The 25230-nt window shown below is 35.7% G+C and overlaps 1 protein-coding gene across 14 annotated transcripts in view; it reads right to left on the reverse strand.

Moving 5' to 3' along the window:
• Positions 1-25230, reverse strand: part of Enox1 (ecto-NOX disulfide-thiol exchanger 1) — a 554869-nt gene that overhangs the window by 267888 nt on the left and 261751 nt on the right. For 7 of the 14 annotated variants that reach the window (XM_074043331.1, XM_074043332.1, XM_074043333.1 and 4 more), the window contains one exon: positions 1509-1651. The exons of 3 other annotated variants lie outside the window; for them this stretch is intronic. Coding sequence is in view for 3 of the 11 variants with exons in the window: in XM_074043327.1 (XP_073899428.1) it covers positions 1509-1651 (143 nt within the window). In the remaining 8 variants the exon portion in view is untranslated. Of the gene's footprint in view, positions 1-1508; positions 1652-7952; positions 8068-25230 lie in introns of all 14 variants that reach the window. 4 more of the 14 variants (XM_074043334.1, XM_074043335.1, XM_074043336.1 and 1 more) reach the window with 2 other exon arrangements.

The following is a 25230-nucleotide window of genomic DNA, read 5'->3' on the forward strand; positions in this document are numbered from 1 at the left end:
TCTTAAGTTCTTTGTAGAGCTTTTGTTTTCATGGATACAGTTATTAGTGTCCAACAGATGGTACATCCTACAAAATTGACAGACTAGGGTACAGAAGACAGGGGAAAAACTTCTCATCTACCCAGCCCCTCAATTAATCCTATTGTCTCACTCTTCAATGTGAACTAATCATGAGGCACAACAATGAAGGGTGCAGTGGGAAAACTGGAATTTAGCCCAGTGCAGCAGTAAAATCTACTTTGATTTCTCAGTAGAAATAAAAAAGTAAAATGCAATAAAAGTCCATTAAGGGAGAATACATTTGTCACCTTAGACAGAATAAAAGTCCCACCAAATGAAATAAAAGCCTTTGGGAAAAAGACATGTCATGCTAGAAAGTACTGTGTTCCTTCTTGCTTGCCTTCATTTAGTTTCTGTCCACCCAGTATACCAGGCCCTACTCTACACCCTCCTTTTGCAGGCTATGAAAAATGCATGAACCGAATCTAGCCTGTAGTTGGGTCTTTATCAGAAAGAAACTCAAACTAAAAGTGTTTACTTGGTATGATCTCAATGGCAAATAAACTTCCAAATGAAAGGCTTTCTCTACTAGGAAAGTAACCATATGGTTAGGTTTCTGTTGTTGTTTTTGGCAGTACTGGAGGTTGAACTCAGAGCTTGCATTTACTAGGCAGCAGCTCCGCACTTGAGCCATAGGCCCAGCCCTTTTTTGCTTTTTAGTTAGGTTTATAATAGGCCTCACATTTATGCTTCAGCCAGGCCTGAAGTACTATTCTTTTATTATTTGTGCTTCCATGTGCCTGGTATGACAGACATCGAACCACTGTGCCCGGCAATTGTTAGTTTTCAAAGTGCTAAAATATGCACACACACACACACACACACACACACACACACACACACACACATCCCTAAAGCAGCCTTATTCTACCATTTATGAAACATAAGATGAGTACCTTCTGGTTGAAAACACTTTTGTCCACTGAGATTTTGCAATCTGAAAGTATCATGATATTACAAGTTGATACTAAACAATGCAGTTTTGATTTTTGATGTTTTAAAATATGTTTCATAAGCCAGGTTTGGTGTGCACACCTGTAATCCCAGCTACTTGGGTGGCAAAGGTAGGAGGATTGTGAGCTGGAGGCCAGCCTGGGCAAAATTAGTGAGACTTAATCTCAAAAACAAAATACTTACCTAGCATGTGTGAGGTCCTGGGTTTGAATTTGTCAACCTAGAAATAAATTTACTTACAGCCAGTATGACAGATATTTTATTTCTAATCTCTTTATAACATCACACAGAATATATAATACTGAATATGAGAACTATGGATGTCTCTTTTCATTTATATCTAGATCCCAATGAAGTCAAAGGATTAAAATTTGTGCATTATCTACTTACAGGGTTCTTATTGAAAGGAGCAAAACTATTATGCATTTTTAAAAATCCTTTAAAATTTAACAATATCTTCAGTAAGAAAAATGGAAGCAAAAATCCCCACCAACCTCAAAACTGCCAGCAGATCTGAAGACAAATGTGTTCTTTGAGGACTTGATTGAAGCAGTGTATCATAAAAGTCATTTAAATGGAAGCTATTCAGAAAAGAAGTCCTGTGGAGGATAGCACGGCTCTGACATGCCAAATACTTCTGGAAGCAAAGAAAACATGCCATTAGAGAAGTTCAAAGAACATTCTACTCTCAGTCTCAGACCTGTGGTCAGAAAGTACTACATTAGCACCTGCAGGAATTATTAGCACGATGTTATGGACTTTTACTAATTTTGTACCCCAAATCGTTTTAGTCATAAATGGCAATGTGGGACATTAGCCTTTCAGCACTGGATTTAGAAACTGCAAAAGGTCAGGAGTTTCATAACTAAGTAAACTTCCACATTTCCCCTTGTCTAACCAGGCCATGTGCTATGAGCAGAGGCAGCATGGCTGCTTCCACAGTGCCTACAGGGGTGAAGCTGTGCACAGGCCCTTAGCACACAGGAGCTCCTTAAGGGAACAGATGCCCCACAACTGGAGAGTAGTGGCTCCATTTTACAGATGAGACAATCTACCACACATCTTGCCAAGATCAGGGTTAGGACCTGGGTCTACCCTAAAGCCCAAAGGTCTCAGGGCTGATTCATGTGCTCATTTCACGCTGTGACATTTGTGAGTTAGAAAATATTTCACAAATAGAAGTGCCAAGAGAACAGGTAACATCCAAGTATACTAAAATAATTCAAATATTAGTATATTAATTATGAAATTGTCTTTCCTAATTTGCTTTAGGTTGATGTCAGATATTGTCTTATTCCATCAGGCTACAGAAAATACAGATAGACCACTTGAAGCTGTGTGCTTCTTCTTCAACTTTCTTTCTTAAACAAAGAGAGAGCATTTCTTGGAAAGCAAGTAGGTCCCTGTTGTGATGCTGCTGATTTGTGTGCTCAGCTACACCAAGGATGGCAATGCACACTTCCCATCTCCTCTGGCCCCTCCACGTGACTCACAGTTCAGATTTTCTGATGCAGTTAGAAACTGAGCCCACATCCTCTGTCGATGCCCCGAGTGATATGACTGAATTTCTATGCGGCTGTGTATGTGGAAAGCTTAGCAGGGCTTCCCCTAGACTGCTATTATATTTTCGGTCAATTATCTATACGTTTATGATGGTTCTGGCACCAACACAGAGAGCCCCACAGCTTACTCTCCACAGCTGTCCCAGTACCAAGTCTTGTAGGTGTTTCAGGGTCAGTACCCACCAAGCACTCTCTCAAAATGCCGGCCACTTAGGCCATGGACTTTTCATCTGAGTCTTGGAAATTTTTGCTCATTTCCACACTGAACTTGGAAGTGCCTGAAAAAGGCTAGGAAATGGTGGAGACAGGAAGGTCACACCAAATGTAAGTTTTTTTTTTCCTGGCAACTGAAGCTTAAGTCATGAAAAAAGCAACTGGGAGAAATGAGTGATAGTATTTTCAAGTTGTGCAGAACTGAAGCCTAGGATCATTACATGGGGAAATAACAGAGTGACAAAGCATCTGTTCAGCTTGACGAATAACGGATGGGTTGGGTGGGTTTTGGAACACAGGATCTAACCCAAGTTACAGGAATGTAAAATAAATGGAAACTCTTCTTAAAGTCTCAGATACTCACACTCTTTCTTCTTCAGACTACTCCAACAAAGTCACACGATATGCATAAACTAGCATGTCTTGTTTACCAAAAAGTCCCAACCAGCAACTTCAAGCATTCACTTAGACACTATGCATTGGGCATTTATGAGTCAATCAGTAAGATGGAAAATTCCAGGAACGTGGAAAGAAGCAAGATAGTCTCTCCTTTTTTTCAAAGCAAAAAAAACTTATTGTCTTGTAGAAAGATGCAACTTGCATGTCAAAAACTACAAGAGGACGTTGCTAACAAGAATGGGGCTTGGAACCAGACTGGGTATGTTATTCTGCATCAGCAGTTACTAGCTGCATGACCTTGGCCATGGCACTCAAACTCTCTCAACTCAAGCTTCCTCATCTGCATGACATGTTCTCCTGGAAGGCTGTTTCGAGGAGTAAGTAAGAGTGTGCAGCACACTGTGGAGTGCATGGAGAGAACTCTGAATGGCAGCAAACAGTACTGGCACTGTTGTCTGACACTTGTTTCATTCTTGATATCAGTGAGGAAACATTCAGAGGAGGAATTAGACACTCTCTCTGTAGAGGGTAAGAGGAACCAAGAAGGCTTCAGTGAGGAAAGAAACATATATGATCACCTATAAAGAATCAAACATGATAAGGTTTTTGCTCTTAATAAGGCTCTTACAGAAATCCTCTAATAATTGAAAAGCCAAAAAATTAGCCAGGGGATGACACAAAGAAGAAAATCTATGTATTTGCTACAAAGAGAGCGACCATATCCCACAGGGTCCTGTTCTATTCAACGGTAATCCACAATGACACCATGGCTTTTAATGGAATCTGGCAAGTTCTAGATGTGCCATTTTAAATGCAGCCTCAAATTTAAATCACAGGGCTTGTGACTCAAATCTCCAATGTGACCTTTACTGGGTATTGTTCAAGAAAACATATCTGCTACTGTGGAAAAAAACCACACACCCTTTTACTCTGGAACATATAATGAAAGGTGTTCTGTATTGTTACAGGCCAAAGAATTGCAAAATGATTGTGTCTGCAATTCTCTAGAAGCAATGAAAACAAGGCTGTGTTTGATTTTGTATCATTCATTTACACATGTGATCTTACGGTGCTAATGAACACTCTATTCCTCCCCTTTGCTGGACTTCAATTCAAAAGAAGCATCATTTATAAACTTCAAATAGAACCCCTCTGAGTACAGTCCTTTCTAGGGGCTCACTGGACCACACTACTTTGTCCTGGCCACACTTATGCAATATTGTATTAGACAGAAGGGTGAAAAAGCATACAGTGGCTTGAATTGTCCCATACTCTCCCTGTTTTTACCCCTGGGATATCTACTTCAGGAAGGTGCTGTGGTTTAAACTTTTCCCTTGCCAATGTGACATTGTTAAGGGGTGTGGCCTTTAAGAGGTGACTGGGCCCTGAGGGATTAATGGGATTAGGACCATTGTAAAAGAGCCTTCATGCTACATGCTTGCTTTTCTGCCTTCTGCCAGTGTAAGGATACAGAATTCCTTCCCTCTGAAGGAACCAGACTAGAAGACAGACTTCACCAGAAAACCAAACCTGCTGGTGCCTTGACCTTGGACTTTCTAATTTCTAGAACTATGTGGGAATCATTTCTATGCTTTGTAAATTACCCATTCTATGGTATGTAGTTATAGCAGTATCAAATGGACTAAGATAGAAATTGGTACCAGAAATGTTGTTATAACAAATGTAGTAAGCCTACCTTATTTATATTGACCATGTTTGGTCAAAAAGTAGTAAATTTTTAAAAATCAAAACAAATTTCAAAAACAAAATTTTAAATTTCTGAAAATACTACACAGCTCCATTGATAGAGAGAAGCTCTCAGCCAGTCCCAAATTATCATCAGTTGCGCTTAAAACATTGTGTGATCCATTTCTCTGCCCTTAATTTGGTGGAATTCTGCTTCCCAAAATTAAATTTACATTAAAAGCAATGTAAAAGTGAACACGCATAATTTAAATGATAAAGTAAAAACTGAGATTTGTTGAAAGGTGATGTGTCTTTGACAGAAGTTGGACTGCCTTAAGGGAAAAATGAATCAAACATTCTCTGTACACTGAACATGCCCCCTGAGCATGTGTGTTTTTTCCTCAGTGGTGGTCTCCTTGGAACCACATACTCTGGAAACCAAGGGCCTAGTCACTTAAAATATAGAAGTGGCTTTGGAACTGGATAATGACTAGAAGCTGAAAGAGTTTTTTTGTCATTATTTTTTGTGGTACTGGGGTTTGAACTCAGGGCCTACACCTTGAGCCACTCCACCAACCCTTTTTTGTGATGGGTTTCTCTCTGTCTCCTGAGTAGCTAGGATTACAGCCAGGAGCCAACTGCAGGAGGCAAGGCTAGAATAGTTTTAAAGTGAATACTGGGAAAGGCCTGCATTGCTGTGAACATTCAGGGAAATTCTGGTGAAGGTTCAGAAGAAAAGAAAAGCTGCAGGGAAAGCCTCAGGGTTTTCAGTGATTATCCAAGTGATCGCGGTGAGAATGATGGGTGAAATATAGCTAGCGAAGCCCATTTTGATGAGGTCTCAGATAGAAATGAGGAGGGGCTTCCTTTGTGATTAAGTGGCAAAGAACCTGGTTATGTCTGAGTCTTAGGACTTCGTAGAAGGCAGAACTTAAGAGCAATGAACTAGATAAAGCAAATGATATTTGGTGGAAGAACTCTAAGTAGCAAAGCCTTTACGGTACTGTTAGCTTCTCTTAAATATGAGAAGACAAAAATGACTTAAAGATGAAATTTATAATTAAAAGAGAAGCAGAATTTAAAAGCTGAAAAATATGCGACCAAGGGTCGTGGTACAAACCTGTAATCCCAGCTATTCAGGAAGCAGAGGTAGGAGGATTGCTTTTTGAGACCAGCCCAGTGGGGACCGTTAGCAAAAGGACAAAAGGACTGGAATATGGCTCAAATAGTAGAGTGAGAGCCTAGCAAGCATGAAGTTCTGAGTTTAATCTATAGTACTACCAAAAAAAAAAAAAAAAAAGGAAAACTGTCAGACTGGCCATGGAAAGATTAAAAAAAATAAACTGGGAAAGTAGTACAAAGCTAAGACAAGAGGATCTCATGTTTGAGGCTAGCCTAAGCTGCACAGAAAGACTATCTCAAAAATAATAAAAAATCGTCTTTAGAACAGAAAACTAAGGTTGTAATAAGGTTGTAACCAAGTAGCTTTTTGATAAGGAGAGTAGACTGTTGCCATTTATCAAGACACCTTCAGGGTTGCCATGCTCATCTCAAGCCCCCACACCTCAGTTTGAAAGGTGCCTTGAGTCTCATCCATATGTGAGTTAGATGAGACTGTAGACTTGGGAGTTGATGCTGGGGCAAATTAAGACTTTGGAAGTACTGGGATGAAGTGAATGCATTTTGCATAGGAGAGGGACATGACTTTTATGAGGGTGGGGTCAGGAGCAGAATGCTATAGCTTGAATGTGCTGCCACTGTGATAGCTTAAGAGGTATATCCTGTAAGAAGTGATTAGGACATAAGAGCTCCTCCCACATAAATGGGATCAAGCCAGATAAAAGAGGCTTAACACAGCATTTTGGTAGCTTCCTCTTCTTCCTCCCGTCATGTGAAGACACAGCATTCCTTCCCTCCTGATGAACCATCCTGGAAGCAGACATCAGCCCTCACCAGACAGTTCAGTCTACTAGCACGTTGTTCTTGGAGTTTCTAGACTCTAGAACTAGCAGAAAATAAGTTTCTATTCTGTATAAATTATCTAGCCAATGCTATTTGTTTTAGCATCACAAATGAACTAAGACAGTGAACCTGCAGTAGAGATGATGCTACCATTTCTCTCTCCTCCTTCTTTATCCCTTTCACTGAATCATGAAATCCAATAAACTCTTCTTTCCATTCATTCTAACATAGGACATCACATTTGATGTTCTGCTATAAACTTTTAGCAGGCTTTCCTTCTTGTAGTTCGTCCTGAAAAAAAGCCAAGATTTGTCATCCTCTTAATCTAGAATGGTGGTAAGTATTTGAATAAAGAATGAACAATTGAATGTAAATTTTTAAATGTGACTCTAACTAGGTACATTCACTACTCAAGAACATACAAGAGGTTCCTCATCAGGAATATCTGTTCCACCATCCTCTCCCATATCAAAACAGATGGTCTGACCTCAACCCTTTGGACAGAAAGACATAGCTTGCTCAGTACAGTAGAGTGAATCTCAAATAAGTATGCACTGTGGTCTAGGTTGACTGAATTGGAATCTCTAGTGGAAAGGTCTCACCCTATGTGTTTTCTAGATGTTCCACAGATGACTGGATAGGCATTACTTGTTAAGAACTAGTCTCCTCCAGGTGTATCTACCTACCTGGCAGACACACCTGAACCTTCATCTCCTTAACTGTATCTTCCAACCACAACAATATTTCAACTAGAATTCACCAACCAGAGTCTCAAGGGTTCTTGAGCACACAACTATCAGGCATGTTCTGTTAACTACGCAGAACGATAAAAATATTTGAATTAATTGAAAACATTTTAAAATTAGAAAAACAAGATTTGACAACACTTGGACCAAATTCCCTCATGTTGAATACTGACTAGAGCTAAGAGGCTGGTATGTGGACTTATGGATGGCCTGTGCTCTCCAGATACCACGTGCCCCACTATTAACTTCTCTCCATGAGATTATGGCCCCACTCCTGCAGGTATCTGTATTTGCAATGTGTCATCAGCCTGACCATTATAGACACCAGCAGCAAAATTTGAAAGCCAAATGATCTTTCTTGCTTTCTTACTTTACAGACAGTGCTAGAATTGTTGCTTGCAGTTCCAAAGTTAGACACAGGACTTCTGACTCATCAGCAAGCTTGATCATCTTCTCTCTTGCCGTTTTCATCTAAATGTTTAATGCTGTGACAAAATTAAATGTAGATGGATGAGTAAGAAGTCTGATCTCTATTTTGTCTTCACTTTATACTTCCCATTCAAAGAGGAAATCTCACTTCCCAGTCAGATCCTGAAATCTGATATTTACTCCTGTTCTTCTTTATTTCTGACTTTGTGGAATTTGAATCCACCCTAGAATCACATACAAAACAAGAGAACTTCAATGCTGTGTCTTTACCCTCAGCCCTAGAAATTTCAGATCCTCCTAGCAGCCATCATACCCTTTCGCAACACCGAGCTTTGCCCATGTTTTTTATTGGTATTTGGAAAAGATTTTTCCCTTTTCCCTCTTCATCTGGAAACCTAAAGTTCAATGGCCTATAGGACGTCTAAGTTATGTATTCTTGTTTGCATGACTCTATACTAGCATACTTTTGTATTTCCTCTCCATACCCTCCCACAATCACCTTCATTATGGCCTGGACCCAATGACTTATATTCTACAAAATTAGAATATGAAAAAAGTGATGGGAAGTGATATTATTCTTTTTTTTTCTTTTAGTCATAGGTACATACAATGTTTGGGTCATTTCTCCCCCCCTTCCCCCCAGCCCCCTTACCCCCTTCACTACCAGGCAGAAACTGTTTTGCCCTTATCTCTGATTTTGTTGAAGAGAGAGTACAAGCAATAATAGGAAGGACCAAGGGTTTTTGCTAGTTGAGATAAGGATAGCTATTCAGGGAGTTGACATGCACTGCTTTCCTGTACATGTGTGTTACCTTCTAAATTAATTCTTCTCAAACTAACCTTTTCTCTAGTTCCTGGTACCCTTCTTCTATGGGCCTCTATCGATTCAAAGTATCTGCTTTAGTTTCTCTGTATTGAGGGCACCAAATGCTATCTAGTTTTTTGGGTGTCTTACCTATCCTCATACCTCCCTTGTGTGCACTTGCTTTATCGTGTGATCAGAGTCCAGTCCCCTTGTTGTGTTTACCCTTGATCTAATGTCTACATATGAGGGAGAACATACCCACGTTTATTGCAGCACTATTTACAATAGCCAAGTTATGGAAACAGCCAAGATGTCCCCCTACTGACAAATGGATTAAGAAAATGTGGTATTTATACACAATGGAATTTTACTCAGCCATGAAGAAGAATGAAATCTTATCATTTGCAAGTAAATGGAGTGACATCATTCTTGCCCTCGTGCTCTATTGATACTGGCTGCCATGTTGAGAACTGCCCTATGAAAAGGTCCCTTTGGAAAGAAATTGAGGGAAGTTTCTAAGCCAATATCTAGCAAGGAATTGAGGCCCTCAGTCTGTCAGCTTGTAAAGAACTTAATTTTACCAACAGCCAATAAATGAGCCTGGAAATATATTCTGCTGCAGCTGAGCAGAGCTTCCCCAAGTAGGAGGACTATAAGCCTGACCAATGCCTTCATTAAAACCTTTATAGAGTCCTGGAGCTGAGAGTAGGCCATAGCCAAACCATGCCCAGATTCCTAACTGTGATGGTTAATATTACGTGTCAACTTCACTAGGCCACAGTACCCAGATATTTGGTCAAACATTAGTCTAGACATTGCTATGTATGTAATTTTTTAGATGAAAATAACACTAAAATCAATGGCCAGTAAAGTACATTACCATCCATAATGGCTGAGCCTAATGAAAAATCAGTCAACATTCAGAGAAAAGAGATAAAAGTCCCCCCAAAAATAGGTAATTTTGCCTCTAGATTGCCTCATTCTTGAACTCTAATGTTAACTTTTCCCTGGATCTCAACTCTGCTGGCCTCTCATGTAGACTTTGGACTTGCTAGTCTCCAAAAATCATTTGAAGGAACTCCTTAAAATAAATCTGTATGTGTGTGGGGGGGGGGGAAGGGAGTCAATAATGGAGGTTGAAAAGACTGATGATAACCTATAGAAATAGGGAAGCCAGTGGCATGACTCAGTTCAACTCTGAAGGTGTTAGAACCCAGGAAGTTGATTGTTTAATTGTGTTTAGTCCAAGGCTAACAGCCCAAGAGACTGTGCAGTTATTGCTGTGAGTCCTGAAGCCCAAGGGACAGAGAAGTTCTGAAATCCAAGGGCAGAAGAAAAAGGGAGTCCTAGATCTAGGAGAGAGAGCAAGAATTTGCCATTCTTCTCTCTTCCTGTTCCACCCATGTCCCCAGCTGCTAGGATGATGCCTATCCACATTGAGGGTAGATCTTCCCCACTCAGTCCACTGATTCCAGCACCTGATTCTAGAAACATCCTTAAGGACACATCTGTGGCAGCCCAAACATTCTAATAAAACTGGGTTTCCCCTTCAGCAGATGGGCTCAGTGCCTATTGAAACACTGAAAATAATTAATGCTTTGCCAGCTATCTAGGTATTCCTTAATCGAACCAGACTGACACCAAATTAGCCCATCACAATGGTCACAATTGACTAACACACTGACCAGAGATACTGAAATTCATTTAATGCACACCCCCATTGCACTTATCACACTGAATTATAAAGATTTTTAAAATTTCTAATATAAAAGGTTTCAAACTCTGCTAAGATAAGAGACCATTTTTATCATGTTTGCAAATAAATCCACAACTCTAGTGCTGTGCCTAGCACATAATCAGAGCTCTCTATATATTTGTTAAACAAAGGAGCCAGTGACAAAACAGCAGCAGTGTCTTCATATAACCTAAAAACCAATGGAGAATCTCCCAAACTAACTTCTTAATTGCACACAATTACAAGTATCTTCAAAAAGTTACAAATAAATGTTAAAATGGTTAGATAGCACAGTCTACCCAAAAAAGAGTATAGATTTTATGGAGATGGAAAATAAGATCAATGTGAATTCCAAAACAACAAATTTGAAATTCTAAAACTCAGAGCTATTAGAAGTACTTTTATATCAGAGGGATTGTGATTAGGAGTATGTTTGAAGATGATTGTGGTATGAATATTTAGAATAAGAAAAAAGACAGAGACTATTGTTAAGAGAGTAAGTTAGAGAGCAATGGAAATATAAAGGAAGGGCTAGAACATAGAAGAAAATAGAAAATAAATCCCAGCACCAAATGTGGAGATTCACACCTATAATCCCAGCACTAAGGAGGTGGAGGCAGAGAATTACAAGTCTGAGGTCAGCCTGGGCTACATAATGAAATGATGTCTTAAAAAACAAAACAAAAAAAGAAATTTCATCAATTAGATGAAACTGATAATGAAAGAAAAGCAGTCGAAGATGTAAAAGATTATAAGAATATTTTGAGCCTGGGCATAGGGAAATTGTGAGAAGGTTGACAGAATATGAATTCAAGGAGCTGTGAGTGTCTGTATTTCTAGGGAGCGGAAAGTGACAGCGACTTTACTTTGGAGTGTGCTGAGTTTTAGAAATGACCCAGTCTTTTCAATGTGTATGAACACTAAAAACTCAACCTATGATAAATGTCCCTCCAAAAAATAAAAGAGAATATCAAAGACTATGTCTTTAATTTACTCAACTGGCATACAAATTATGTACAGTAAAACACACAATCTTGAACATACAGTTCAGTGAGCTTTGTCAAGTATACATTCCCATATAACCTACACAGCAGCCAGATAAAACACACTTCCATCACTACAGACAGCTCCTTTCCAGGCAGGCCCTCCTGAATGTGAAGTACTGATGTCTGTCACCATAAATGGCTTTGCCATACTATTTATATGATTTATACCTGGTTTGTTTTGCTCAACATAGTGTTTATGATTTATTTTTGTTATTAAATTTATTAGTAGCTATTTCATGAATACTACTCTATTGTATAAATGAGTAGTATCCTATTATGTGAATAGTACTGCTTTGTATGACACATCATAATTTATTTTCCATTCTACTGTCCAGTTCTATTTTCCATAATGGACATTTGGGTTGAACCAGTATTTGCATACTATAAACAGAAATTTTGAACATTCTTATACAAGGCTTTATATTTTATGCAGGGCTATACATGCTTTCATTTTTTTCTTTAGTAAATAACTAGGTGTGAGATTGCTGGGCTGCATTGCAGGCATATATTTCAGTTTGTAAGTTATCAAGTTCTCCCGAAAGGCTGTGCTATTTTACATCATCACCAGCACTGTATGCGAGTTTCAGTATTACCATACCCTCTTTAACATTCCGTGTCCTTTGTCCTTTTATTTTTAGCTGTTCTAGTGGGTGTGAACTTGTGCTTAAATCTGCATTTCCCTCTTGATTAATGATGTCCTTACATCTTTCAAATGTTTATTGAACATTCTTATATCTTCTTTTGTAAAGATTCTGTTTAAGTAACTCACATTGAGTGAGGGGTATTCTTCACATTTTTTCATTCAGTTTTAAAGATTCTTTATATATATATATATATATACACATATGTATATGTGTGTGTATATATATATATATACACACACAAACACACACACACATATATGTATGTAAAATTATGTCCCCACTCGGTGGCTTGCCTATTAACTGTTTTTTAATGAGCAGCTTTTGACTTTTAAAAAAGTCTAATTTATTGACTTTCCCCCCTACAATGTTAGTACTTTTGGTATCCTAAGAAACAGTTACCACCTTTCTAAGACTTTCTACTAACTGTTTTGTAGAAGGTTTATAGTTTTTACTTTTATGTAAAAGTCTATTATATATTTTGAGTTAATTTTTGTGTAAGGCATGAGGTAAGTATTAATACTTATTTTGTTTCAATACATTTAATGAATTAGTCCAGCAATTTGTTCCACTTCTTAATTAGCCTTTCCTTTATCCCAGGAAATTTTTTCCATGCCTTTGTTAAAGATCAATTGACTGTCTATATCCTGACAATCCATTCCTTCCCATGGATCCATTTGTTTATCTTTATGTAATATTGTATTTCCTTAGTTATTGATGCTTTTTATTGAATCTTGAATTCAGAATGTTTACCCCTCAACATTGCCATCCTTTTTCACAAAGGATGCATTTCCATATACATTTTAGAATGAATTAATTACTTTCCACAAAGAAAACTTTTTTGGTTTTTTTGTTTCTGTTCAATATATACATTATTTTGAGAAAAGTCAGCACCTTAATTTGGCATCTTCATTGTAAAACATGATATATCTCTCTATTTATGCCTTCTTAATTTTTCATAGCTTTATAAAATAGTTTTGAGTATCTAAGTCTTGGTCTTGTACTTCTTCTTTTTCTTGGCAATACTCAGGCTTAAACTCAGGGTCTCACATTTGCTAGGCGGTGCTCTACCACTTGATCCACTCCACCAGCCCTTTGTACTTCTTTAACACATTATTAATCATAATTAGGTGTTGAATTTTAACAAATGGTATCTTTGAGTCTATTAAGATCATATGATTTTTATCCTTTATTACATTAATGCAAATTACTTTTTAATACTAAAGCATACTTACATACCAGGAATGAATTCAATTGGTCAGTATATATTATTGTTTTCATATATTACTGCAGTGATTATATGTTATTTCTTGTGTGTTAAATATTTTTGTGTCTATGATCATGAGGGGTATCAATGTGTAATCTTTTCTGTAGTGTCCTTAGAAGAATTTGGTATTAGGGTTGTAAAGAGCTCAGACAAAGACTTACCAGTGTTGGCTCTACTTCCATCTGTATTTACATAAGATGAGTATTATTTCTTCCTTAAATATTTGAAAGAATTCACTAGTAAAATCATCTGATTTAGAGTTCTTTTTGCGGGAAAGCTTCTATTTATAAACTCAATTTATTCTAGAAATACAGAGCTAATCTCATTTTCTATTTTTTATATGTTTTAGTAAAATTTATCTTACTAAAAAGATATCCGCCTGTTTCATCTAAGATGATTTTCTTTCTTTTACAGCTTCTTACATTCTATAATCAAAATTCCTGCATGTATGTCTTTTCCTTTCCATTTCACTTGACCAAACACATCCATTTTTTTCTGGGCCCCTTTCTTGACATATCAAGCCCAATCATTATTCATTCCTATTCTGAGATCTCTAGCCATTACTAATTTAATCTTTTGTTACCATGTATTCTTCATTATCTTTCCTTAGTTTATCTCTGAAAAAACATTACAGAATACTAGAAAGCAGAAATTATATCTTAAACATCTATGTTTTCAGTTTTATTTAACATTGAATAATAGGGGGATTGTTGAGTTGCCTACTCCATGGGTAAGTTTAACATTAATTAGAGCTTGAGAAAACAAGCATGGAAGTGTTAATAACAATAACAATAAAAACTCAGACTAAGCATATCAAAAGTCACAGGAACCAATCTGAAAGATCTCCCAATTGACAAAACTGGAATGATTTGAAAAACAAAATAAATGCTAGCATGAGACCATATAACTCAAAGAATAAAATAAATGTCTACAAGTCTATGATGATGTAAGTAAATGATTACATAGTCAGGAAAATAAATAAACAAATAGGAGAGAAGAGACAAGTGTCTTCCTTGGAGATTTCTAAATTTGATAAAATGTAAAAGGAATGAAAGAAAGAATAATTAGAAAACCCAGTAGGAACTGCTACAGACAGCATCCAATGATGAATACTAAAATCAATGCGAAAAACTAATAGGACCAGGATAGTTAAACAGTCTGAACATAACCCCCTTGAAATTTTAATAACTATGTTAGTCATTTTAATGTGTCCCCAACATTCTTTTTAATGTATCCCCAAAACTGTTCCTTCCAGGAGACAGAATTTAAATTCTTTCCCCTTGCCTACATGCTAGACTTAGTGATATGCTTGAAATAACTACAGAAAAGGAAAATAGTAATTGTACAGAAAGTCAATAGACAGTACCTTAATCAAGTGACCAAAGTTCACATCACACTTAAAATCGTGTTGCTTTCATGTACCTTTGATATGAGGAGAAGTGCACTTCACCTCTGTGGTATTTGTCCCAAGAACTCATAATTCTATTTTAACAGTGGCAATATGCCAGGAAGAAAAAATTGAGGAATATTCTATAAAAGATGTAAACACTACTCTTCAAAACTGTCAAGACCATGAAAATCAAAGAAAAACTATTAAGCTGTCAGAGATTGGTGGAGATTAAATAAATACAATCTCTGTGGTATCTTGGAACAGAAAAAAAAGAATAAAATTGAAAAACTAGTAAAGTAAAATAATATTTGACTACAGTTAATTGTATCAATGTTAATTTCTTAGTTTTGATAAAGGTACCACATTAGGGTTAATCAAAACAACTTACAAATAGTATCACCAATAACAGCCATAATAATTACTTACAAAAAGACAAAGGCGGCATTAAAGAAATAAAGTTCAATACCCACACATACACATAGACGCCATTACCAGACCCAGCAGCCCACAGACTCCAATAGACCTCACCACTGGCCCCCATGCAGACCACGCCACCTGGCCTGCCCAGAATCACTGGCTGTGCTGACATTGAAGGGTTTTCCCAGCCAAAACCAGTCTACAAAGAACGGATGAGGTGACAGCTATTTCAAATGCATAGGCACCAAGTCAAGTCTGCAAGTATCACAAAGAATCAGGAAAACATGACCCCACCAAGTGGATAGAATAAAGCTTCAATAATGAACACTAAAGAAATGAAGGGCTATGAACATCAGGACAAAGAATTTTAAAAAATCATCTTAACTTCATGAGCTGTAAGAGAACACAGATAAAAAACAATGAAAAAAGTGAAGTAAACAAATGGACAAAAGAAAGTTCACCAAAGATATAAAACTATTTTAAAAAAGAACCAAATAGAAATTCTGGAATTTAAGTTAAAGTGATTAAATGGAAAAATCAAATAGAGAGTTTTAACAAGATCAAGACTAGATCAATCCGAAGAATTAGCCAAACTGAAGACACATCATTTTAAATGATTCAGTCAATGAAGCAGAAAAAAAGAAGGCAGTCTACTAGAGTCATGAGACATCATCAAACTGACAATATGAAAAGTAGAAACCTCAATAGAGAGGCATGTTTGGTTAGTCATTTGGAACAAAACTATCACATGACATTAAAAGCAAAAAAATTAAAAAAAAAAAGTAGAACTTCAGATAAGAAAAAAGGCAGAAACTTTTTTTTAAAATAAATAATGGCTTAAAACTTTTCAAATTTGGAAAGAGAAGTGGACATTTAGATTCATAAAACAAGGAACAAAAATAATTAAACTGACAAAAGACAAAGACAAAAAATTTTGAAAACAGAGAGAAAAGCAGCTCATCACATACAAGTGACTCTCCAGAACATATGAGCACATTTCTCAGCAGAAATGTTACTGCCCACAAGAGAAGGGGATGATATATTCAAAGTGCTGAAAGGGAAAAAAACAAAACAATATAACTCTGACATTCAAGAATGCCATGCCTGAAAAAACTCATTTAAAACTGAATGATAAAGACATTTCAAGGCAAATAAAAACTAATGGGGGCTTGTCAAACACCAGACCTATCTGATAAGAAGTACTAAAGGGAGTTCTTCAAGTTAAAATGCAAGCAACATGAAAGGATATAAAAGTATAAATATACCTGATAAAGGTAAATGTAAGACAAATACCAAATAATGTATATTGTAACAGTGGCATATATAAATCATTATAAACCATAATATAAAAATGAAAGATAAAACTACTAACTCTAATCATAAAAACTTGTTAGTGAATGCACAATATAAGAAGAGGTAAATTTTGAGATTAATAATAAAGTGTATGTGTAACAAAAGTGTACATTTTATATGTGACTGAAAATAGTTATAAAATAGACTGTGATGAGAAGTTTATAAACCATAGGAGAACAAAAATATATCACTATAAAAATGTCACCGAGTCAAAAAGGAAGAGAACAAGAGAGAGGAAAAGGAAAAGGGAACTGTAAAACAGACAGAAAACAACAAAATAGCAATAATAAGTCATTATTTTCAATATAAATGAATTAAATTCAAGAAAAGGTATACAGTGTCTGAATATATACAAACAAGATCCAACTGTATACTTTTTTGAGACTAACACTTTCAATAAAAGAGGCTGAAAGTAAAAGGATATGAAGATTACTCTAGGTGAATAGTAACCAGAAAAGTGGTAATAGCTATATCTGCATGAGAAAAAGTGAATTTAAGTAAAAAACTATCACAAGATATCAAGACTATTACATAATGAAAAAAGAGTCAATAGGACAATGTAATAATTACGAATATAAAAGTACTCAACATCAGAGCACCCAAATATATAAAACAGACATAAGACTTCAAAACCCTGCTTTCAATAATGGATATATAGACAGACAGAAAATCAATAAGGAAACAGTAGACTTGGGCAACAATATAAACCAAGTGGTCCTAACAGACATACACAGAATATTTTACCCAACAACAGCAGAATACACACTATTATCAAATGCACATGGAACATTTTCCAGGATAGAGCACATACTGGGACACAAAACAAATCTTAACAATTTTAGAAAGCTTGAAATCATACCAAGTGTCTCTGTACAACCACAATGGAATCAAACAAGATATCAATAATAAAAGGAAAACAAGAAAATTAACAACACATGGAAATTTAAAGTCACATTCAAATAACTATTGGATCCAAGAAGAAATGGAAGGGAAATTAGAAAATATCTTGAGAAAAATAAAAAGGAAAACACAACATACCAAAACTTATGCAATGGAACAAAAGTATACTAAGAGAATGTTTAAAGTGATAAACATCTACACGAATACACAAAGAACTCAAATAAACCTAACTTTATAACTCAAGGAACAAGAAAAAGAAGAGCAAAGTAGGCCAATAGTTAATAACAGGAAGGAAATATTAAAGTTTAGAGCCTAAACAGGAAACAGAAAAGTATTAGAAAAAAATCAACAAAAGAGAGAGTTTTATGAAAAGATAAAATTGGTAAATCCCAAGCAAAACTAAGAAAAAGATAAAATTAGAAATGAATGAAGGATTGTTGTAGCAAATTCCACAGAAATGAAAATGGTCATAAGGGACTATTACAAATGATTAATTGTGGAAAAAAAAAATTAGGTAATGTAGAAAAAGTAGATACATTCCCAGAAAAATACAACCTACCAGACTGAATCCCAAAGAAAAATAAAACACTAAAAAATCAATAACAAACGAGGAGACTGAATTAGCAATCAAAAGTCACTAGCAAAGAAAATCCCAGGATGACATGATTTCACAGGTGAGTTCTACTGAACATTTGAACACTTAATACCAATACTCTTAAACTCTTCCCCTCCAAAAAAAACCTAGAAGAGTAAACACTTCCAAACTAATTTTATGAGATCAGTTACCCAATATAAACCCAGACATAATGACACAAGAAAATAGACCAATATTCCTGTTGAATATGGCTGCAAAAAATCTTCAATAAAATAAGCAAATTCAATAGCACATTGAAAGAGCCATATACCAAGAACAAGTGAGGTTTATCCCTAGGATGCAGGGATGGTTCAATAAACAAAAATCAATTCAACTCCACATTAACACAACAAAGGTTAAAAATAAATGATCATCTCAATAGATGCAGAAAAGCACTTAAAATTCAACACTTCTACATGATAAAAGAAGTCAACAAATTATCTATAGAATGGACTTACTGTAACACAATAAACAGCCCACAGGTAACATCACATGGCATGACAACAGGATCGTATCATATGCAACAGGCAAAGATGCTCACTCTCATCATTTCAATTCAACAGAGTACTAGAATTCCAGCCAGTGCAATTAGGAAAAAAAAAGAAACAAAAGAATCCAAGTTGGAAAAGAAATAAAATTACGTCTGTTCATAGATGATATTTTTTATATGTAGAAAACTCTGAAGAGTCAACAAAAAGTTGGAATTAATAAAACAATTCAGTAAACCCACAGGACCCAAAAATAAACACATAAAAATCAGTTGTTTCTATATAATAACAATGAGCTATATAAAAAGAAGGTTAAGAAAAAAATCCCATTTATAACACCATCAAAAGAATACTTAGAAAGAAAGTCAGGTGAAAGACTTTAAACAGAAACTGTAAGAAACTGATGAAATGAGTTAAAGTACACACAAATTAAAGGTAAAACATCCCATGTTCATGGATTAAAAGACTAAACATTGCTAAGATGTCTATACTACCCAAAGCAATCTATAGATTCAAGGCAATCTAATCAAAGTTCCATAGGCATTTTCAAAGACATAGAAAAAAGTCCTAAAGTTCATATTGAACCACAAAGACCCTGAATACCCAAAGCACCTCTGATCAAGACAAAAAAAAAAAAAAACTGGTATCATACCTCCTGACTTCAAAATATATTGCAAAACTACAAGTAACCCAAAGAGGATAACATGGCTTAAGACAGACAGACAGAACAACGGAAAAGACAAGAGCACAGTAATAAGCCTATCCACAGAGGTTAAGTGATCTTTGACAATGGTGATAAAACTACACAATGGGGAAAGATAGTGCCTATGAGAAACGGTGCTGGGAAAACTGGATCCATATGCAACAGAATGAAACAGAACCATTATCTCACACTGCACACAAAAATGAACTCAAAGGGGATTAAAGACTTAAATGGAAACCTGAAACTATAAAATTTTCTGAAGAAAATGCAAGAGGAAGCTCCATTATTTTAACTTTGACAATGATTTCTTAGATATCACACACAAATGGCAAGCAACAAAATCAAAAAGAGACAAGTAGGATTATATCAATATGAAAAGTTTCTGTACGGTAAAGGAAACAATCACAAAATGAAAAGACAACTTACAGAAAGGAAGAAAATATTTGCAAAACAATTTGATTTAGAACTAATATTCAAATATATGAGGCAATCTTACAACACAATAGAAAAAGTAACAATCCAATTTAAAAATGGACAGAGGAATTAAATAGACATTTCTACAAAGAAGAATATAAAGGCTCATCAAGTACATAAAAAGGTGCTCACCATCACCACCATCAGGGAATTATAAATCAACAGAGAGGTATTTCAGCACGTCTATTAAGTTGGCTATTATAAAACAACCACCACCACATCAGCAGCTAAGGATATTAACTCTGTATGAGGATGCAGAGAACAGTGATCGTTCACACACAGTGGCAATGTAAATTGGTAGGAGTATTATGGAAAACAGTGTGGAAATCACTCAAAACTTAAAAACAGAACTACCACTTGATAGAAGAAATTCCACTTCTGAGTACATACCCAAAGGAATGGAAATCCAGACCTCAAAGAGATTTCTGCACTCTTGTGTTCACTACAGCATTGTTCACAATAGTCAAGAGGTAGAAATCTAAATATCCATCAATAGATGAACAGATAAAGAAAATGTGGTATATATGTTTAATGGAACATTATTCAGCCTTAAAAAAGAAATCCTGACAGTTTTACAACATGGATGGACTTGGAAGACATTATGTTACATAATATAAGCTACATACTGAAGGACCAATGCTGTATGACACCATTTATATGAGGAATCTAAGCGAGTCAAACCCATAGAAGCAGATAGTAAAACAGTTGACAGAGGCTTGAGGGAGAACTAGTCAAAGGATAGAAAGTTTCATTTACCAAAAGATGAGTACATCCTAGAGGTGTACTGAACAGATCAATACCTATGTTAGTAATATTTTACTATATCCTCAAAAATCTTGTTAAAATCTTGTTTGCTAGCTCTTATGTTCAGTGTTCTTACCACAAAATAACAATAAAGATGTAAGGAACCTTTGGATCCAGATGACATGTTTATAGCATACATTATTGTGGTGATTTTATGTGTATAGACTTATTTCCAAACTCATCAAGTTTCATACATTAAATATATTCTGCTTTTATATGTCAATCCTACCTCACAAAGTAAAACATTCTAAATTCAAAAGTCTGGGAGATAATATTGAGTCTTCTTAGGAAACAAATAAATAAAAGAAACAGCTATCTTTGGTGAGGTGGTAAAAATTATATCACATTTTAACTTTCAAAAAACTGTAAAAAGACATGAGATTTATATTTGTTCTAGATGCATCCAACTTAACATGGTAAAGTAATCACATCAGTTTATCCTACATCTTCCCAGGTTCTCATTAATATGAAAGTCAAAAAACCACATGGCTATAAATCCACGAGACCAAAGAAAACAAGGGTGGATGAAAAATTCTAGCAGAATTCTGGATGACAGAATTGAACAGAAGACTGAGAAGGCTTTTACCTTAGTACATGTGAGAAGGGAGAATGATCAAAAGAAAGCAGAAATATGAGGGAATTCCTGCAACATACAACCAGGTTTCCAATAAATATCTTAAAAAGCAGAATGCCACAATCTCTGAGGAGGCAGAGTTCCCAGTCAAATGTTCATTCTTAAATTAGATAACAATAATTGATACACACTTGAAGAAAGCTGAGGACAAAAAGGAAAGAAGTCTATAATAAACAAACAAAAATGATCCTTGAGAAAACCTGAGTAATTCAGGGAATAGAAAAAAATAAAACTATAAAAACAAGAAAAGAATTCTTTTAAAAAACCAGAGAATTAAATTACAAGAAGAGATAAAAATATAACAGTAATTTTTTAAAACAATGTATTGTAAGAAAATAGTATTGAATAAATCTTTAGGCGTTTGTAAAAACTGAGGGGGTGATGCATGCCTATAATCCCAGCACTAGGGCTGAGGCAGAAAAATCATGAGTTCAATATCAGCTTGGGCTATATAGAAAGTTCTATGCCAGCTTGGACTATATATGAGACTCTATCTCAAAAAAAAAAAAAAATGGAGAGAGAAATGGAAAACATAAGAACAAACACAAAGATATGTAGAAAATCAAACCAGAAGAACGAACTCTAACTAAGAATGTCAAAGAGAATACAAAAGAAGAAAAACATACAGGAGGAAATAGTAAGAAATAACTGAAAAGAGATCCCCGCAAATTTTTAGAAGAAAGGTCCATCAAAAGGTGAAAGAATCAATGATAAAAGAACCAAGAGAACTATAAACAGATATGTTTTGGTAAGAGATCTTATAAATGAATTTCTAAAAACTGGAGAGGATTTAAAAAGTAACCTACAAAGGCAAAAAAAAAAAGAAAAAAAACAGAATTATTATTAGCAATCCTAGGTGTTAAAAAATAGAGCAGTACCTCTAAAGTTCCAAGGGAAAGTTATTTTTAACTTAAAATTCTTGCTTTAGATAAAACGTTAATCAGATCACTTTCAGATAGACAGAAATTCGGAATATTTACCTCAGACATTCCATTCCTAAGATGATTCTTGAATATGTGCTTCAGCACATCCCAGCTGCTCCAACCTGGGATAGGGAAGTGTGTGGTATCCGGGTGGAGGGGAAGGGGGCGGGCGGTAATTTATTTTCAAGATTTCATTCTACTTCTTGAGAACATGAAAGAATGTAAGAATGCCATAAAGTAGATTATATGTCAATAAAAACATAAGCGATTAAAACTTTAGGGAAAACCAAAAAGCTATACAAAATAAGGAAATGTGATTTTAGTATACTACTTAGATCTACTACTCCTACACATTCATAATACTTTATCAATTTTTAATCTTTAGAATCAACCATATAGGTACAACACTAAAATCTCAGTTATCTTTAAAATAGACTACAAATTATATCAACAACCATAACATAAAATTAAAAGTGTATAGGCAAGAAAATTAGAGCTTTTAAAGGAAGAAAACGTTATAGAAAAGCTAAGTGCTATGGTCTCAACGTGTCCTCCAAAATTAATGTGTTGAAATTTAATCCCGACTGTGACAACCTTAAGAAGTGGAGCCTTTGAGAAGGACATAAAGTCACGCAAGTTCCATCCTCATGAATGGAGTAGTGCCTTATAGCTGGAGGGAGCTACCTTATGCTTTTTTTTTTGCTCTTCTGTCATGTTATAAGACAGTGTTCATTCCCTTTTGTCTTTCCTCTTTGTCCTTCTGCTGTGAGAACCTTTTGTCTTTCCTCTTTGTCCTTCTGCTGTGAGAAGATGTCACTGATGGCCCAAGCCCTCACCAGACACTGGACCTTGATTGTAGACTTTCCAACCTCCAGATTTGTGAAAAACAAGTTTGTTTATAAATTACTCAGTGTTAGGTTTTTGTCTTTACAGCAGCATGAAAGGATTAAGATGATAATATTCTTAACTTACAAAGAAACCATTATTTTCTAGGGTTGATGAGATAGAACTAAATAAGTTGCCCTAGTCAGCTTTCTGTTACCATGACAAAATGCATGAGATAATCAAATAAAAAGGAAAAAAGTTATTTTGACGCATGGTTTTAAGAGATTTCAATTCATGGCCATTTGGCCCTATGGCTTTCTTTTTCAGGGGAGAGGGGAAGGGGAGGTTGTCTTATGGTAAGGCAGCACATCATTATGGTAATTTGTGGAGGAGCCAGATATTCACATCATGGAAGCAAAAAAAAAAAAACAGGAAAGGACAGAGGTCCTAATATTTCTTCAAGGCACACCCTCAATGGCTTAACTTCCTTCCACTAGGTCCTACCTCTTCTAGGCTCCCCAACTCCCAACAGTGCTAAGCTGAGGACAAAGCCTTCAACATACGGGTCTTTGAGAGGTACTCCAAATGTAAACGATAGCATATAATTTAAAGGCAGAGAAATAATAAGAGAAGAACTAAGACTTAGGATTACTGGAAGTGGGGAGCTGGTGGTATGAATACACTATATCCATATCTAGCTCGGTGGTAACTCAACAGATAATATTGAACTTGATAAATCTAGAAATTGTAATTATATACATAACGTATATACACAGTTGATTCAGCCAATACTATAAATATAGAAATATACATTTAGATATATAGGTATAAATATACTTAGATATATCCATATAGATATAGGTGTATATTTAGATATATTTATAATATTAAATATATTTGGATATATTTAGAAACTAACAAACAGAAACATTTGAAGGAATTATAACCTTTTCTATGGGCAAATCAATCTGGAGTTGAGATCTAGGAACATGGTTGTTTGTTATAAACTTCCTATACTTTTTAATTTCTAAAAAAAAATGTATGTTTTCTTGATGAAAATATGAGACATTAACTAACATTTAAAAAATATCTGTCAGGGGCCGGGTACCAGTGGCTCACATCAGTAATCATAGCTTACTTTGAAGGCTAAGATTGGGAGGACCGCAGTTCCAAATCAGTGCAGGCAAAAAAGTTTGAGAGACCACATCTGAAGAGAAGAAAGCTGGACATGGCGGTATGCACCTGTCATCTTAGTAAGGGCAGGAAGCATTTAATAGGAGGATCACAGTTCACACTGGCTGGACAAAAAGCAAGACCTTGTCTTTAAAATAACCAGAGCAAAATATGGGCTAGAGACATGTTTGAAACCAAACAGCACCCGCCTACGAAATGCAAAGGCCTGAGCTCAAACTGCAGTACTGTCCATCCCCCATCCCCCTAAAAATCCATCAGGAAACAATCCAACTACACTTATGCTTCACAATGCAGTCATCAGCCTTTACATATGGTCCTGTCGGTAATTCAAAAATTTAAATACCATATTTTTAAGTCTCAAAATAGAAATGTCTTCTATATATTCTATACTGTTTCAGGCACTATCACAGCCACACTTTAGGATACATAACAAAATAGACTACTTTGGGGATACTAGGCATTAAAGAAACAAAAATGGTTAAAACCTTAATGAGAAAAATGTCTGTCTTAATGACTGTCCACAATAGTAGCTAATGCATGTCAGAGAGAGGGGAGCATTGTTTTTCTTGATTATTCATGCAGCAATGGAAGAATGCTTAAACTGGAGCCATCCTGAAATGTTGTGAGTCGTCATGTATTCCCTGTGTGATTTCCAATGAGTAAAATGATAAACTTCCCATCAGAAGCAGGGGCTGTGAGTCACATCCCCAACTTTCATTTTGAGGAAACAATACCAACACCATTAAACATGACAGCTCAAATGACATTAAGGCATAGTAGGATCCTACAGAGTATGCTGCCTCAAATGTGGATGCACCTGATATGGCATGAATTGAACTTCCTGGATGTGATGACTACTCTGCAATATAGATTTTTGAAAGAGTAGAAATGGAACAGAAAATTTAAAAAAGATACCAATGTCAAAATAAGGAAGACTGCAGAGTCTTTGGATGGTGTTCTCACTTGCCTTTGAATTTCCTTTGCTC

This window comes from Castor canadensis, chromosome 10 (assembly GCF_047511655.1).
Source record: "Castor canadensis chromosome 10, mCasCan1.hap1v2, whole genome shotgun sequence".
Classification (NCBI taxonomy): domain Eukaryota; kingdom Metazoa; phylum Chordata; class Mammalia; order Rodentia; family Castoridae; genus Castor; species Castor canadensis.